Genomic DNA, 18,753 nt, shown 5'->3' on the forward strand with positions numbered 1-18,753 from the left:
AGGATATGGACTCTATTTATAGGAAGTTAGCAGTGGAGTAGCTCAAGGGTCCATCCTTGGTCCCTTGTTATTCCTTACTAACGTTTTTTTATTTCTATTTAATCGCTAAAGCAGTGTTAAATTTATTGACTAAAACTATGACTAAAAATGTTCATCCACAGCCTTTTTGTCCATGACAAAAACTAGACTAAGACTAACAAAAATAGATCTGTGATGACTAAAAGTGACAAAAACTGAGTTTAGTTTTCGTCAAGATGACTAAAACTAGACTAAAATGTAATGAAGTTTTTGTCGGACATCCAAAATCTGTGATATTTCTCCACTGTCTACACTGTCTAAAAACAATGCATCTGTATCTATTCTGCCTCACAGCTGTAGAATGCAGGGACCCCAGGTTTGGCACGGTGCAGAGAACACACTAACATGATTTGATACAAGATTGAGGCAAAAAAATAAATGTGTGGACTGAAAGTAAAAACTAAAATGTGACTTTTTATGGACTAAAACTAGACTAAAATGCTTTATGTTTTCGTTGACTAAAACTAGACAAAAACTAAAAAGGACAGAAATGACTAAAATGTGACTAAAACTAAAATGCATTTTATTTAAAGACTGAAACTAAGCCAAAAAATAAAAATAGCTGCCAAAATCAACACTGCACTAATTTTTTTTTTTTTTTTTTTACTCCTCAGTTGGCCTTTTATTTGAATGGGTATGCATAAGACTGACATAATCATGACGTCACCTGTCATTCACATGAAGGAGCCTTTTTTTAACATTTATGAATGCTGTCATTAAGTGTCATTCAGTCAGTTTTGTCACCTTCAGTACAATAAATTAAAAACATACCTACCTCTACACACAACTACACCACTGGGCAGGCCAGATTAAAAGAGGAAGTTTTTAGTGTACCTTGCACTCTGTCTGGATGGCCTGCAGCTTTGCTGCTTACCAGGAGAGCCTCATTAGTAAAAGCTCTTACCCAGCTCTTACCTACTGTTAGCCACTTTACCTTAAAGGTGACATAATTGTCTGAATTACACTAATGACAACATTCATAAACATTCATAAAGCTCTTTCATTTGAATGAAAGGTGTCATGACATTATTATAACAGTGTCATGTCAATATTATGCATCAAGAAAGTGTAACATTATCCTCTTTGCTGATGATACAAATATTTACATCTCCAAACTTAGAAGAGTTAACTACTGGTTTGAGAGCTTTCCCAATGACATTATCTCTCCAGGGGAAAAACGGGGCATAAAAACTCTTTGTATCTAAGAACAGTCATGGAAAAATCCTTGATAAGAGGTTTTTCTTCTTACCATACTTTAGCTAGAGTAAAATTTGCTATGTTTCAGGCTGTTCCCACTGATTAAAAACAAGTCACTGAGTCACTTATGAAAAACAGGTGTAGTGCGTGATTTTTGCATATTTATGGTGCGACACAGAAAAAATCTACATAACAGCTTTTAACATGTTTTTGCCAAATAATCAAATTCACAGACACTCTTCCAGAATTTCATCTAATCTTCAGAATACTTTATTTAGGATTACACTGGAATAATTTACAGATATCCTAGAGTCAGTAGTAAATACTTATGTTCCCTTCAATGCGCACACAAACTGTGGAATGAGAATAAACCTCCTTGAATCCTTAAACAGATAAATCTGCCCTATTGGGGTCCCTGCTCTGTCATTGATTTCACTGTGTGCGGGACCATAAAATAAAATTAAAGTTCATTATGTATTGAATATGAGTTAAAATTTGCATTAGAGGCTGTAAACTCATTTGGAAATTTTCATTGAGGGATTAAATCCACTGAAATGTCATTGATTCTCACTTGGTTTCATGCAATTAAATCTTTGTTTGCAGAGCCCAACTCCAGCTAAAGTCCTCAATGCAGGCAAGTCTGAATTGTGGCCACTGTGTTGCAGGTCATGCTCACTGTTCTCTCTGATAAAGGCATAAAAGCCTTTGGTGTACTCTTCTAAGCAGTTTAAAGACTCTGATTTACAATCTATCCAAATTTACGAGATAATAAGGAAACATTGAAGTCACCAAGAATAAATGACAATGAAATGTTCTCTAACTTGCAGAACTGTGGCTCCCTCACACTCCCTTAAGTTAACATGAATTTCCCTGTTAAAGCCCAGGTTTCACTTGTTGTTTCCCTCTCTCCCCTCACCTCCTGTGAGACTTGACAAATGTGGAGCCCCGCTCATCATCAGGCTCCAGTGGTCTGCCATGCTCACCAGCTGCCCTCTCATGGCCATGCCGCTGTCTCTGTGCCAGGGCTCGGCCGCTGCTGCTGCCATCTGTGGAGGGGAAGTCGTAATAACCCTTCCTCTTAGCCTTCAGCCTCAGCTTGTTTCTGTAGTGCTCGATATCTGACTTCTGTTTCAGAGCCAAGTTCACCTGCAGAGAGGTGGAAGTGCAAAATGCAAAGACATGTGGAGATGAGAACATAAAAAGTAGTTCCTGCAGGATTCGGCATGATTCTGCTTCTCTCATTAATGTCAGGATAAAAGATCAGAGGATTCATGGGAATAGGAAGCTCTGAGAACTGCTATGCAATAAACATCTGAAAGATTTAGATCACATTCATTATATCTATGTTAAGTATATCTGTTCTCAACCACAAAGTAAATTAAAAAGAATGAAAACTGAGACAAAAAAATCAAAGGTGTGTTGCATCATGCTATTAAACCAAGTGTTTTTAACCGTTCTTTGATCTAATAATAACTGCAGACTTAACAGCAGAGGCTGTTATATCATTTTTCTGGGAAATAAAACTTGGTTGAGCTAACAATATATTAATGAGATCACAATTTAAATGAATTAAAATGGCAGTAGAGTACTACATTAAAATACTGAAAGAAAATGCCCTTTCAAGCTGTACTTTATTAACATCATTAAAGTGATGGTATTGTAATGTGGTCGTCAGAGGTCAACACTTCATCAGACAGTGTCATAAATCATATAACTTATTTAAAAGCACAGGGATTTTTTCATGAAATAAAGATTTTCATCCACCTAATTGGCATCAGTGTGGGAAATCTTTTAAAGTGTTTCTCTGTAACATGAAATATTCAACATATGATGGGCAGTGGGGACAAATGTCTTTAGTTATGACTTATTAAACACCCAGCTCATCAGGACTGTGCGGATTCAGTTTAGATTTGATTGACAATCCTAGAAACATGAAAACATAACTTTGTACTTATTAAGACATATTGTTTTTTACAAACTCTATTAGGTAAAAAGAAATACAATACAGTATAATATGAACCAGTATGAGGAGCAAAATAACACAAATAAAGGAAATATTACTTATGTAGGTAAGTGGTATTGTCTAGTAGTAAAACTGCGTGAAATTAAACTAATAGTTCAACTCTTGTAGTTAAGGGCAAGTTGACAGATAATGACAATCTTTTATATTTAACTGGATTAATTTTGTGTGTCATTTTTCCAATACTGGATCAAATATGGCATTAAAATCATTTTAAAAATTTCGTTGTTTTTTTAGGGGACATCTTACAAGATCCGTCTCAGTGCCTCACAGCCCCCTAGGGGCTTCTAACTTTCACTTTGGGAAAAACAGCTGTTTGCAGGAGGCTTCAGGCATACCTCATCTCCTGTTTTTTTTTAATTGTTTAAAAATCTTTTAAATTAATTTATTTCCCAACAGCTAGAGTGAGTCAGATTTCAAATACTGAGACTGCCATTGTTTACCTCCTGAACTCCACTTTAAAAATAGGCCACATCACAGATACTATCTCCATGTTTCATAAAGTCCATGGTTTAAAAATTTCTGTAATTTATTAGTACCTTAAAGAGTTCATTTCAGTGTAGCTTTACACAAAGCTGTTAAATACTGAGTGCTTGTTTGTTGCTCACAGGACGTTGCTGTTCAGAAAACCATGTTTGCATGGCCCTTCATTCATGTGTGTATTTGCACTCTTGAATCATGTCAAAGCTTTTGTGCATGCATGTGTGCATGTGCATCACCTCTCCGTTGACGACTGCTGACTCGTGACTGCGGTCAGACGACGCAGGGTGCGAGTAGTTGGGCTGAGCTGCCATGGGCTTTATGGAGATGAGCTGCAGGGAGCCAGAGGAGGTGTCATACGGATCTGAAGAACAGAGAGGGAGTTCACTCACAAAGAGACTACAAATGCCTCTTATCAATACATTGTCAGTCACCGGCTCTTCGTGTCTCATCACTATGCACTGTGAGGCTGTGGGATTATGTCAAACATCAGTCGCTTGTGTCAGCAAATGAAGTGGTGGACGGAGACAATAGATCATAAAGATAGCGTTAGTTTCAAAGCTTGGGCCTATGCATCTCTGTGATAGATGAAAGAAACTGACTCTGCACTTTCATTCCTTATCAGACATCAGACAAACTTGATTCAGTTGTAGTTTCCCTTAACTCAGCTGATGAATTATTCAAATCCAGCCATTAAGAAAATCATAATCTGGAGAGCTGGATGCAATTTGCAGGCGGAGAATATGAATTAGATTAATTTAAGTCGCAGCCAACACATGTGGAACATTTAGCTTCAGTGAACAAGAATAGCACTGGGAATAGTTCACCATCTAAAAGGCTTTTACTTCAACTGCCCTGTATCAAAATTGAGTGACATTGTGTTCTTTTTTATATATTAGTGAGTATGTGCGTGCATGTGCTGCTGCCAGGGTGTCACAGCATCCACTACTCTGACATACTGTATCATGTCAGCAGAGTGTCTCCCTCATGCATATTCATCCGGTCAATCTGTGCTTTCTGCTGAGTGGCTACTTTTATGGCAGTAAAAAAAAAAGCTGCAGTGGTGGAGCATTTCTCTCACAGTACCTGTGTGCACCAGGAGTGTTTCATGCAGGAGAGAAAGAGGGAGAGAGATTTTGGGCATGTGTGACCTTGCCAGAAGAACAAATGGTTTGTGTTTAGCATCAGAGTGCGACTCTCACCGTCCCTCTTCCGCGTCTCCTCCTTTGTCAGTTTCTGCTGTGCTGTGACTTTCAGCACTGACAAGGCCCTGCCGGAATTCAGCTTCTCTGATTCGTTGCTGATGACGGAACCGTCCTCGCTCGGCAACTTGCTGCAAGTAACCATAGCAACAAGAAAAGGCGGTGAGATCTCCGGAAGCTGGGCTCGCAGCCAGGTTATGTCATCCCTCCTTTTAACAACCCCACCTGCCTCTCCCCTCCTCTCCAGAGTAAACATGAAGTGTGATTATTGTTATTCTATTTACATAGCAAAAAAAATGCATGGTCAGAATCACTGTACAAGGCCTCCGTGTGAAGAAATCAGCTAAAGAGGACTAATTAGTCCTTTGGGTCTTAATTATGAGTTAAATTATTGAAAAGAAGGCGCTTATCATCACCCAAAGATTTCTGAAATTCATCTAAAAACATACCCAATGCTCGTATGAATGCATCTTTTGTACATTTATTCACATTTTCCTATTTAATAAATTTATCCACCTGTGTCTCTATCACTGTTGCACTGCCCATGTTTTCTTTGCCAGTGGTTTTCATATCCAGAGTGCAGCAAAGCATTGCTCTTCATTAACTGGACAAACAATTGCTTTCTCCAACTCTTGTTTCACTTGCTTCAAATGCTGAACTGTGGTTGAAATTAGAGCTGATCAAGCGGCGGCACAGAGGACCACGAGGCTGACAGTGACATCAAAGCACCGTGGTCTATCCCCTAATTGTCTGGTAAAAATGATAAAGGCAGAGAGAGACAGAGGAACATTGCTGCCCTCCCCGCTCTCGTCGAGGCACTGCTGCAGAGAGCTCGCTCCACGCAACAGTCGCAGGCTGAACAAAGACGTGTTACATGTAATAATTAAATGAGGTGTAAAGAATACATTGGTATCGGCTATTTGAAAGGACTGGGTATTTGATCCTGCAAGGCCGACAGTACAGTGACCTTGCTACAAATGAGGGGATGACTTAAGAGAGGAAGAAGCCAATTAGAGGTAATTGTCTGTAGCATGCCTGTGTGCACGTTTGAAGGTTTGTTTGTATCAAACATGTATAGCCACATCTCAGCCTTGAAATACTACCTTGGAAAAAATGTTACCTTACAGCAGTAGTCAGCCAGTTTGTCTTTGTCTGCAGGGTTCAACAAGCATTTGGGGATTAGTATAAAATGATCAGATTATTCATTTATTTACTATCCAAAGCATGTTCCACTTGCTTCTCCTCACATAGCCAAAAGCAAACAGTGCATTCAGAAAGTATCCACTTTTTTCTATGTTGCAGCCTCCTGCTACAGTTAGAAATATCCTTTTTATGATTTTATTACTTTTTATGGCCTCTATTCAATGGAAGTTAACAGCGGTGAACCTCAAGGATCCTTCCTGGGTCACTTGCTTTTCCTTATTGAAGTTAATTATTTCTATTTAAATCTCTGATTTTTTTTTCTCCTTGCTAATGGTACAAATATTTTTATATCCAACAAAGTGATTATGATGATGATGATTAGGATTAAATGGGTAAATCAATGCTGAACTTAGAAAAGTTCACTACTGGTTTAAGAACAATAGATTATCTCTGAATGGGAAAAACAGCATATACAGTGCATTCAGGAAGTATTCAGACTCTCTTCATTTTTGTTCAGTTTTGTTAAGCTTCAGTCTGATGCTGATTTGATGCTGATGCTGATTTTTTTCATAGCCTCCCCAGATCTTGTCCCTGAGATGTGCAGGCAGTTCCTCTGACCTCATGGCTTGGATTTTGCTCTGATATGCATTATTAGCTGTGAGGCCTTCTAGAGAGAGATATGTGCCTTTTTAAACCATGCCCAATCCATAATTTACCACAGGTGTACCCCAATCATGGTGTAGAAACATCTTAACAAAGATTGCTAGGAATAGAAGGAACCTGGCCAAGAGTTATTTAAAAGGTTTGAATGCTCATGCCAATGTGATACTTCAGTTTTTATTTTTAATACATTTGCAAAAATGTCTAAATTTCTGTTTTATCACTTTGTCATGATAAGGTGTTGAGTGTAGATTAATTCAAATGAAAATGTTTTGGTTTTTTTTCTTTTTTTTAATTTAGCATCAGGCAGCAACATAAGGACAAACAAAAAAGTGAAGGGATTCTGAACACTTTCTGATTGCACGGTATGTTGCAGGCCAGTACCATAGCCTGGTCTTACTGCAACAGTTTAATCTACTTTTATACCCTGTCATTAAAATGAAAAACAGTTACTTTCATGAATAGTGTCCATCAGAATCAAAGTCTTAAAATGTCAAACATATTCTTCGCCTATCTTTTGTATAACTTCTCAGCATATTCAGATATTTTAGAGGTATTTTACACCTCAACATTAGGTCATTTGTTGAGAAATATCAAACTTCTGCTGTCTCAGGAGTCACCACATTCATAACTGCAGGACCTCTAGTCCATAGATCCCATCTTTGTTACGTAAATTTTATTTGATCTCATTATCCTGTCCGGCTTTGAAAAACTGTGCCCTTTCGCGCTCCCCGTTTGAATAATTTAGCATGATTTAACATCGCAATTAATTTCCAAACGGGGAAGCAGCTACTGTCAGATGCGGAAAATGGTCAATTTCACCTGCCCATACAGAGATCTTTGTTAATGACTGTCTATATTATTCAGCATCTGGGTGAAATGAGGAGAGAAGATAGGGCTGGAGGGATCTTTGTGTTTTATCATCCCATCTCTTTCTATGTGACCCTGGAGCTTTCCGACACAGCAGGAGGGAAATTATTGAGATAACACACACACAATGTAAGCATATGCACTCTTCTTATCTTCTGTTCCAGTTAAAAGGAAGACTGTTGTAAATTATCTGATTGAGCAGATTATCTTCATGAAGCATGTTTCTTTTCAACATGCTAACAGCCAAGTCCCTAAAGTTTTTGTTTAGCTGTGCCAGAAAAACTTGGGATCTTTAGAAATCAATAACATGGTAATTTATTGTCAGACATATACACCACCAACCTAAGCAGCAAAGTGCAGCTCTTTATTGTTGCAAATGTAAGCAAAACATGCATTCAAGCTTGAACTCCGTGATTGGAGACTTTGAGCTAGAACAAACGCTAGGTATGGCACATTTTACGCAGTACTGGTAACGTCACTTTAGTTTGATATTCATTGCAGTAGATGTCTAAAAACATCCTGCATGAATGCTTTACTCCTTGATATAACACTTTTGTTTACCCTCTATTTTATGTACCTTTATCTAGATATATTTTTATTACTTTTATTTGTCCTGAAGTATTTTAAACTTCATCTTTGTGCAGCTGCAGCACTTTAATTCCCCCTTTGGACATCCTTAAAGGTTTTTCTTGTGCTGTATTAATTGTATTTATTCACTGGTGTGTGCTTCTCTGTTTACATGTGGATTATTGTTGTTGTTTTTATCATTTTTTATAAATGTTACTGTCAATAATAAAGTAGTCACATTGCATTGCATTGCTATATATTACATCATGTTATATCATTGGTTATGGTATTGTATGCTATTGTATTGTTTCATATCATATGGTTGCATATTGTATAGTTCGGTATCGTTTCATTTAATTTTGTGTTGTATCGAATTGTTTCATACTGTACTTCGCTGTATCTTATTGTATCGTATCATATCATAAAGTACTGTTTTGTTTAATTCTGTATCATACAGCATCATATTGTATCATATCGTATTATTTTATTTAATTTTGTATTGTATTGTATCATATTATATCTCACCAAATCATATCTTATCTATTCGTATCTTAATTAGGGGCTCGGGGCAACGACACGAGCCACTATTGTTCTTCCGTTTTCATCTTACGGACAAAAATTCGCCGCGCTACTCCTCCTAGGGCTTTGAGAAAACCCCTGCAAATTATACATCAAAACGTGTGGTTTGTTCCCGATCGGTGTGCTATGACTTTTCTAAGAGATTCGCCAGTTTTTCGCAAAGTTATTTGCAAAAAACTGCGAAAAATGTCCCATCTGAAATGAATGGGGAGAGAGACAATGAAACCCCAAAAACAGGGTTTTTTACCACCCCTACTGCTTCGCCATACTTTCACCTACAGAGATCATTCAAACTTTAAAACGCAGGTATTTTTGTCCTGTCTTCAGGAATGTCTTTGTTATGATGATGGGGTTTACGGTTTTCGATAGGCAAGTCTTCAAATCTCCTGTGCGTTGAGTGAAAATCATGAAAAATCACCCTGCTAGAGTGGGTGATGTCATCACCCCAGAGTGTGAGAGAGCCAACACATCAACTGAGACTTTTGCAAACAACTTGTGACTACGGCCACAAATCTAACACCACACACATAAAATATATATCAAAACGGAGGAAATCTTGTCCCGCTACTGTGGAACCAAGAAACAAAGCCATATCATGTGCAGTTTTGGCGTGACAGGACCAACTGTCCCAAGAAAATGGATATCTCGGCCATCTGCTGCAATGTTACCGAATCGGATCCATTTCATTTCAAAGACAAAAAGATGCCCGTTTTTAGATCGCCCTCCTGGCCTCATTTCTTACACAATCAACACCAAAATTACATCACAGCTAGTTCCAAGCCTGCAGATGCTCACGCCGAAATCCGTTTGATGATACCATTTACGGTTTTCGCACATGGAGAGGAGAAAGAGACTGTGGTCACAAGCAAAAATCACCCAAAACTACTCTCTGCTGCCTCAGGTGTAACTGATCTGTAATCAGTGATGCGTAACCGTGCAGGCATTAATTACCATGGCAACAGCAGCTCTGGTGCTTTGATAATGTCATCCTTGATTGACACACAGATACAGCCCTCAATGGGCTCTGATCACGCACACACATGGAGCTGTTCCAATAAAGCAGCCCATTAAAACAATGCTTTAACAGGATGGTGGGTGGCTTCTCATCCACATACAGTCCCCCATAAAGTCTTTGGACAGCCACACATATATCCCATATGAAGTGAATGGGAGAGATTGTTCATTTGTATGTGTGTTAGCGCATGAAGCACGCATTGGTGTGTGTTTCTGTGTTCTCTTGACTTTGGTGACGTCAATCAAAATAGCAACACACAATCCTTTCTCAATAAAAGTTTTTAATGTGTTCAAATGGAGCTGGAAATAACAAAGTTCATTTCTTCTGCACCTGCTCTCATCAAGACCTTGACAGGAACTGCATGTCTGTATAAAATTCAAATAAAGGACTCTTATTTCATAGGGAGGGTCAACACCACCAGGTATGTCAAGAAAACAGCTGAGGCTCAGTTGCCAGGTGATCAGCATCAGCTAATCAGGCCACATGACTAAAACACATGAATAAAGTCTCTTGTCATGTACAGTGTTTCTCAACCATTTCACTGTGTCATTGTCCAGCTACATGCTGCTTCAGCTTGGACTTGGACATGACCTTGTAATGACAAGTCGGCTATTGTCATAAATAGCCTTGCGATGAAACCGGCACCGCCCCCCGAGCCCCTCTCGCGATTTCCACTTGAGGAAATTGCCTAGTGTATCATACCCCTCTGAGACATGAGCTTTAGCTTTGGAAGCATTTTTAGTTTCTTCCATTTATTTGGGAAAAGTAGGAACTGATAGTTTAAAACATCAACCTGGTCTTTGAACAGGAATTTTTGGAAATTTTCCTTTCCAAAACCCACACAAATTCCCAAAAATTTCAAGGAAATAACCTAAAATTTCTGTTAAAATTCTTAAACATATTTATAAATTATTCCATAAAAAGTACAGATAAGTTTCTCTGAAAAGTCCCCAAATGTTTCAGTTAAACTTTGTCATAAAGCCTATTTTAACATGAAAAAAAAGGAAAAAAAAACTTGTGAATTCCTAAAAATTCCCCAAATTTCAAAGCAAATACCCAAAAAATTCCGTACCAAATTCCTAAAAATTTACAAAAACATTCTCCAAATTCTCATGACAAAGGCGAAACATCCAAACATTCAAACATTCAAACAAGTCCTAAAATTTCCATGAGAATTCTTCAGCTTTCTAAGGAACCCCCCATACCTCCAAATTTCCAATCAAATTCCTAAAAAATGTCAAGTTAATTTTCTTGATTTCCATTGAAAGACCAGAAAATTTCCAATCCCCACAACTTTCCCATATTACCATGAGTACGCAGCAAGAAGATTTCAAAGCATATTTCCCCAAAAACTTTCAGTCCAGCTCTCCAAAATGTAAAAACATTTATGCTGAATTTCCATGAGAGTATGTGAAATTTCCAAGCAAATTCCCTAAAATATCCAAATGGCTTATTGTCCCAAATTTTAAGCAAATTCCTTAAACTTTGGTGGACATTCTGGACAAATATCTCAAAAAAATCTAAAGCAGAAATTATTATTACGTAAGAAAGTTAAAATAATATGTCCTCATACATGCACACAGGGTCTTAGGAGAATATAGTATCACTGTGTTCCATCTTCTATCGTATCCTATTTTATCCCATCACATCTTATCATATCACATTGTAATAATTTCATTGTATCTTTTTATCTTGTTTCATATTCTATTGTTTTGAATTGTATCATTTAAATTAGTATTGCTTTGTTTAATTTTATATTGTATCATATTGGATCCTAACATATTGCATCATATCATGTCTAACTGCAGTACATTGCGTTGTATTGCATTGTGTTGTGTTGTGTCAGTTAGTGTCTAATCACATTATATTACATAATGCATGAAACCATATCATGTAGTATCCTATTTGTAACATGACTTATCAAGTCGTGTCATGTAGTACGGTATCACATCATATTTCATTATATTGCTTCATATCTTGCTGTATCCCGTTTATAAACATTAGATCAACAGAAATAATTTCTACAGATGCTATAAGTCTAAAAGTTAAGTGCTCTGATTGTTAATCATTAACAGTTGCATTTAATAAATGCAAATGGTGCAGGTATTTTGAAATCCATTTGTAATCATAATCTCAGCATCAATCAAAATAATATTTGTCGTACTTGAACAGCCCTAAAAGTTAAATAATAAAAGTATAATATGCAAGTTTATACACATTAATATTGCAGATATCCAATGTATCCATATTAATTATATTGTTGAGTAGTGACTGTCTTAAAACTTACAACCTCTGGGTCTGTTGCTTTCAGCTCTGTGTTTATACTGGCAGGACATTTATATATATTTATATAAAGCTCTCCCTCTCTAATCGTTAGCCCTGCTACCATTCGAAAGGAAAAGATATTACCTCGCCCACTCAAGGTTGTTGCTGTTGGAGTGTTGTCTAAAGAGTAAAGTTAAAGGAAAATCAATGGACTTTCTGAAATCATACGAAATTTAGTTCAATATAAAATACTTCAACAAAATAAGAACGTAATGATCTCTGGGCAACAGAATTGAATGGAGATCAGTCATACAAACGGCTGCACTGGGTTGCAACATGGAGAAGGGGCTGGCAAGAGCGAAAACATAGCAGAACGGTGAAGGTATGGCCAAAGAAAACCTTTATCTTGGTCTGAGAGACTGGTCTTAAGTGTTATATCCACTGCAAATGAACTATGAAGTTAAAGGTACATTTCCAACATCTGCCTTCTAAATCTGTTGTCTAAATTTGTAGCTTATATGATAACCTTCTTAAGTGTGTAATAAAGGCTTTTATCAATCTGATTGTTAAACTGTTTTTTAAGCAGACTTTAATTTAATCTGACATTGTTTATTGTAAATGCAAATCATGCATAATGTTTATTCTTACTTTGAAAATTAAATAAATAAAATCCTCAGTGATAAATTATATCAGTAAGGTATTCCTCAGTAAAACTTTTATCTAAAGCCATAAAATGCAGATTTGTGTGAGACTGTAATAACATGATAGTAACCAGTTCTTTAAACATGAAAATGACTCTCATGCTTTTTTGTTAATATCTTGTTTGTGTAACTATTTAAATTTTGCTGTTTTTAGCACAAAAATTTGAATATGTGCAGATCTTTTGATACCTTTTGTGTTTATCAGAGGTCAGGCTCTTCTTGCCAACTGTCCCATCCTGCTGCAGGGCCTTTTCTAGAGAGAGTGGAGTGTCCCGAATTTGTAGCGACATCACTAAGGTATCCTGGCTGGCAGGCAGGGTCTCCTCATCCCCTCCCTGTTGGCCCAGGTGCTGCTTGGCATAATCGAAGCCCTGGACCGGCTGATGGACAGGTTTGTAAAATGGAAACAGACAAAAAGAGACAGCTAAAGTTAATATATCATTTCATTTCAGATACGATATCAAGTAATACACGGGAGGAACAAAGAGAGCTCCATTAGCCATGCATTAAAAGTGTTACATGGACAGACATCTCTAAATAGCTCAGTGGTGTATTCTTTAAGAGATGTCCAGAGGATTTAAGGAGCAGGAGTGGGATTACTGGGCTGTGGTGCCTTGAAATAGATAAGCAGAGATTTAACTGAAGCCCTCTCTCATCTTCTTCCAAATTCTTGTCAAAGAAATAACTCGCAGTGGGCGGTGACAAGATGAGATCCGGAGACTGTTGCAGAAGTATAGTAGTGAAGTTAAGCTTTCCGATGGATTAGTGGATAACAGGGAGGAGGATGCATGGATGTCCACATGTTTAGAGTGATGGTAGAGGCCAAAGGAGCACAAACCCACACAGTTGCTGAAATATTAAGGACTGCTCTCATGGCAGTGTCATAAACTGTAAGACACATCATTGCCTCAGTGCAGCCAAGCTATGGTGCAAAATCAATATGTGATAGTCCTGTGACTGAGAAACATGCATCCTCTCTCTTCCTACAGAAAACACACCCACACATAGAGGAACATAAAGATTTTCTACTTAAATAACCAAAAGTGCTACTGTAGCAAACTAACAATTCATTTAGATTTTCAGGAGCCACTCATTTGAATATACATTCCAAACAGCTGTATAAATCTACCTAAAATGTGAAAGTTTTCCCAAGTAACTCCAAAATATTATCTGATTAATTTAAGCTTTTGGATTTTTTAAGAAACTTTTCAAGAGCTTGGGTGTTACATAATAATAACTGCTCTGAAAGTAGCACCAAAGTGGCTCTCACAGATTAATATTAAAGATTTTATTACTTACTCTCTCTCTATGAAATTCCATAAATAAAGCAGCAGGGTGTGCTGAGCCTTTTACTCTCCATTTTCATTTACACTGGTGTAAAATAGTGAAAGACAGCCACTGAAAAACCAAACATGAGGGAGGGGAGGCAACTTCCAATAAGACAATCTGACTACTTGATGCAAACACAAGTTAAACATTGAGTCTCAGGAAAAAAATCACTTATAGAAGCATGCTTATTCTGCTTGAAAAACCTATTTCCATAATAACCATTCTTTGCAAAGCTTAGTCTTTCAAATTTGCCATTGGGAGAATAAGAGGAATATGCAGCGCCAGCCTTTCATCCCAGAAAATCTCATTGTAAAAGGTTTGTTACTCTAAAGTGCCGTTGTATTCTTAGTTGTCATCAGCACAGCAGGATTTATAGGAATGTATCATAGGTGACGTCTGCTCAGAAACCATTTAAATCCTTCTCTCAGCACAGTTGAGCCCTGAAGATGAAAACACGGATCTGTAATGAGGGGAAAGAGAGAAGGCAGGTACCTGGTGATAATAGCCCACATCTCGCCGGTACGCCATCTGAAACAAAGAATGAGAAAATGTCTAAAACAGTGTGTTCATGTGAGCTAGAGCTTAAGATTCAGGCTAGGATTCTCCAAGAGCATTGACCAAGGTCATTTAGAGGTCCAACAAAGACCAAACAGAATATAACATGAGGAATGTTCTGTGCTTCACAAAACCCAGTTCTTAGGCTGAAACGAAACATTTTTTTTTATTACTGATTCATCTAGAAGTGCTTTTCAACCAAAAGTACCCAGAACTTTTAGTTCCAGGGAACAAAGTGTTTCCTGTGGACCCTGTTGTCTGTGTTTTCACCAGGGTGTAAAGTCCCAGGCTAGATCATGCAAATACTGATACAGCCAGGTCTAAAGAAGACATAATAAATCAATATTATTATGCACTAACAGATCTTTTATTTGGATGCCAAGGGTCTAATAATTAACCGACTAAATGAAATGTCCTTGTTTATTTGTTTTGTTTTTGTATTTTTAGTTTTATATGATTTACCCCTTTTACCCCATTTTTTGGTTTTATAATGTTGAAGGGTCTTGGTTGGGGCACAGTCAAAGTCTCTCATTTCCAAATATACATTATATTGCCAAAAGTATTTGCTCATCTGCCTTGGCTCGGATTTGAACTTAAGTGACATCCCATTCTTAATCCATAGGGTTTAATATGATGTCCACCCTTTGCAGCTATAACAGCTTCAACTCTTATGGGAAAGCTTTTCACAAGGTTTAGGAGTGTGTTTATGGGAATTGTTGACCTTTCCTCCTGAAGCGCATTTGTGAGGTCACATACTGATGTTGGACGAAAAGGCCTGGCTCTCAGTCTCCACTCTAATTCATCCCAAAGGTGTTCTACCGGGTTAAGGTCAGGACTCTGTGCAAGCCAGTCAAGGATATCCACACCAAACTCTCTCATCCATGTCTTCATGGACCTCACTTTGTGCACTGGTGCACAGTCATGTTGGAACAGGAAGGGGACATCCCCAAACTGTTCCCACAAAGTTGGGACCACGGAATTGTCCAAAATCTCTTGCTATGCTGAAGCATTCAGAGTTCCTTTCACTGGAACTAAGGGGCCAAGCCCAGCTCCTGGAAAAACAACCCCACAGCATAATCACCCTCCACCAAACTTTACACTTGGCACAATGCAGTCAGACAAGTGCTGTTCTCCTGGAAACCGCCAAACCCAAACTCGTCCATCAGATTGCCAGATGGAGAAGCATGATTCGTATCTCCAGAGAAGGCGTCTCTACTGCTCTGGAGTCCAGTGGCAGCGTGCTTTACACCACTGCATCCAACACTTTGCATTGCACTTGGTGATGTATGGCTTGGATGCAGCTGCTCGGCCATGGAAACCCATTCCATGAAGCTCTCTACGCACTGTTCTTGAGCTAATCTGAAGGCCAAATGAAGTTTGGAGGTCTGTAAGGATTGACTCTGCAAAAAGTTGGTGACCTCTGCGCACTATGCGCCTCTGCATCCACTGGCCCTGCTCCGTCATTTTGTGTGGCCTACCACTTCGTGGCTGAGTTGCTATCGTTCCCAATCACTTTCACTTTGTTATAATACCTCTGACAGTTGACTGTGGAATATTTAGGAGTGAGGAAATTTCACAACTGGACTTGACGCCCTGGTGACATCCCATCACAGTACCACACTGAAATTCACTGAGCTCCTGAGAGTGACCCATTCTTTCACAAATGTTTGTAGAAACAGTCTGCATGCCTTGATTTTATACACCTGTGGCCATGGAAACGATTTGAACACCCGATTTTAATTACTAGGATGGATGAGTGAATACTTTTGGCAATATACTGTATATTAGTATTACTATAATCTAATTCAATATCTATGTGGGTTTTTAGTCCTCAAGTTTATTCAAAGCTTGGTCTTAAATATAAAATATGTGGAACAGTTGCACCAAAATATCTATATTAATTCAAAAAGTGACCATTTATTTTTATTTTTTTTTTAATTTAAGTCTTACAGTGTCTTGAATTTTGAAAGCATTTTCAAAGACATAGAAATTCTTAATTCCTAAAATTATAACAGGCGTCCCTTGATAGGCTGCAATCGCGCTAACTCAGCTCCGTTACATTGGATCCCCCACAAGGCATTTTCTGTGAGTTAAGACCAGCATTGCTCTGCACCACCTCCTACTCAATACTAGTTCTTGTTTTGAATTGAGGGCTGTGTTTAGTGAAACAGCATCTTATAAGGTGTATTTATCAAACAGAAAACCAATGTTTTGTTTTCGTTCATTAATATCTCATAATGAGGGAGAAATGCGCATAAAAGTGCACTTCTGCAGCCATGCTGGAAACGATGCCAGAGCACATGCATATCCTTGGATCCCAGAGAACACAAACATTCTGGGAATGCGTCCAGCGTGAATGTGGAAGTGCACTTTCAAGTGCATTTCTCTTCCCCCAAGAGAATTTTATGCATTAAGACAAAACATTGAGTTTCTGTTTAGTAAAGACACTTTGTAAGGAATCCTCAAATCAAAACAAGAAAAAGACAGCAAGGATGAGTGGAGCTGGGAAGCACTGGTCTGCAATCTACATATTGTGTTATTGTTTAGATTAAGAGCCCCATGGGAGCAGAATTTTACATTTAGGTTCTTTGCAGCCACGTGATCCTGAATGCACATTGTGGTGAGGAAGGGGGGGACAGCCATAAGAAATGAATAAGAATGGAAGAAACTTATTACTTTATAGCTCTAAATGGAACTGTACACAGCAATTATCATCAGAAAAGTTCTACTTACATTGAGTATGACCCCTACACTTTACAAAACAGGGATGTTTTACCCCAAAATTTAACCAATAAACCAATAGCTGAGGCCCTATACCATATAGATGGAGGGTTTTAAAAAATAAATCCTGCTTGCTGCTGTTTCATCATGTGTTTCTTTCACTTTGTAATACTGCCTGTATATTTCACTATTTGCAACTAACAAAAGTAGCTTAAGAATAAAGGATGGTTTTATTTTTTCTCTCTAAACACTTAGCATAGTCATGAACAGCTCAAAATATGGCTTTTTTGGTAGGCTTTCTCTCCCACTTCTGGCCTCCCGTTCTCTGTTTCCTCTGCTGCTGCATGACAACCTACTGTGCATTTACTAGGGGAAATAGACTTGATTAAGGTTGTTGAAGAATTTCATCTCTCCCTGAAGGCTTTAGCTCTAAATCTGAGTCGAGTGAAACATATTTGTCAACTACTGGAATGCTAATGATCTGTGAGTAAAGGCCCATCCACACAGAGATGAATTCAGGAGTTTACGCAAATATTTTTTTTTGTTGTTGTTGTTGTATCGGCGTTTCATCCACACAAAAACTGCATTTTGGGAAACCGTACTTTTTGAAACTGGGTTTTGAAACCCAGAGTGGACTACCGTTTCGTCTCGGTGTGGATAGCCAACAGCATACATAGCCCACTTAAGCCACGTGCGCTAGTCCAGCCAATACAACAATGGCAGATTACAGGGTTGTGTTTGTGCTGCAGAAGCTACTGAGCTTATTGTGGCTTTTACAGCAAAATCTGCTGCTCCTTTACCACCACCGCGAACGACAAATGGTCAATGAGAAAGGCATGTACCCAATGTTCTTAGATCCACCATGGAGATATGATATCATTTTAGATTATACACAAGCTCTGTAATCTTCTTATCTCTTTTTTTAATGCATTACTGTGGCAACGTTACAGTGCCACTTACAAGCTTGGCATATATACTACAGCATTCCAGTAGTTTTCAGTGGTTCTGTGCTTATGCAGACATTTCCTGAAATGATCCTGTGTTTACGGAAAACGTTTCCAAATGAAACAGAAATATATTGCTTTTGTCTCTATGTGGACAAGGCCCAAGAGTTGTTGTAGTGCTGTTAACCTAGTAACTAATCAGGAACAGTAATTAGACAGTGGTTTCTGCACTCAAAAAAAGCAATTAGTTTTCAAAAGAGTCCCTTTTCTGCAGTCGAAAAGCCTCCCATCATTTAGATTCTAAAATAATCATCAGAACCTGCAGTGCAGAAGTGTTGTGTCCACTTTCTTCCAGTTGCAGTAATACTGTGGACTTGTGCTCATGTTTTTCCTTCCTCCAAAGAAGGAAGCTTAACACATGTTTAAT

At 38.1% G+C, this 18,753-nt stretch overlaps 1 protein-coding gene across 1 annotated transcript in view; it reads right to left on the bottom strand.

Annotated features, from left to right (window-relative positions):
• The window catches only part of kiaa1549lb (KIAA1549-like b), a 140,591-nt gene that overhangs the window by 14,772 nt on the left and 107,066 nt on the right, over positions 1-18,753 (bottom strand). The window contains exons 12-16 of the mRNA XM_041792076.1: positions 14,599-14,634; positions 12,967-13,157; positions 4,978-5,108; positions 4,015-4,139; positions 2,192-2,421 (exon numbers count right to left, since the gene is read on the bottom strand). Of these exons, the coding sequence (XP_041648010.1) occupies positions 2,192-2,421; positions 4,015-4,139; positions 4,978-5,108; positions 12,967-13,157; positions 14,599-14,634 (713 nt within the window). The remainder of the gene's footprint in view (positions 1-2,191; positions 2,422-4,014; positions 4,140-4,977; positions 5,109-12,966; positions 13,158-14,598; positions 14,635-18,753) is intronic.

This window comes from Cheilinus undulatus, linkage group 1, assembly GCF_018320785.1.
Source record: "Cheilinus undulatus linkage group 1, ASM1832078v1, whole genome shotgun sequence".
NCBI classification, from domain to species: Eukaryota; Metazoa; Chordata; class Actinopteri; order Labriformes; family Labridae; genus Cheilinus; species Cheilinus undulatus.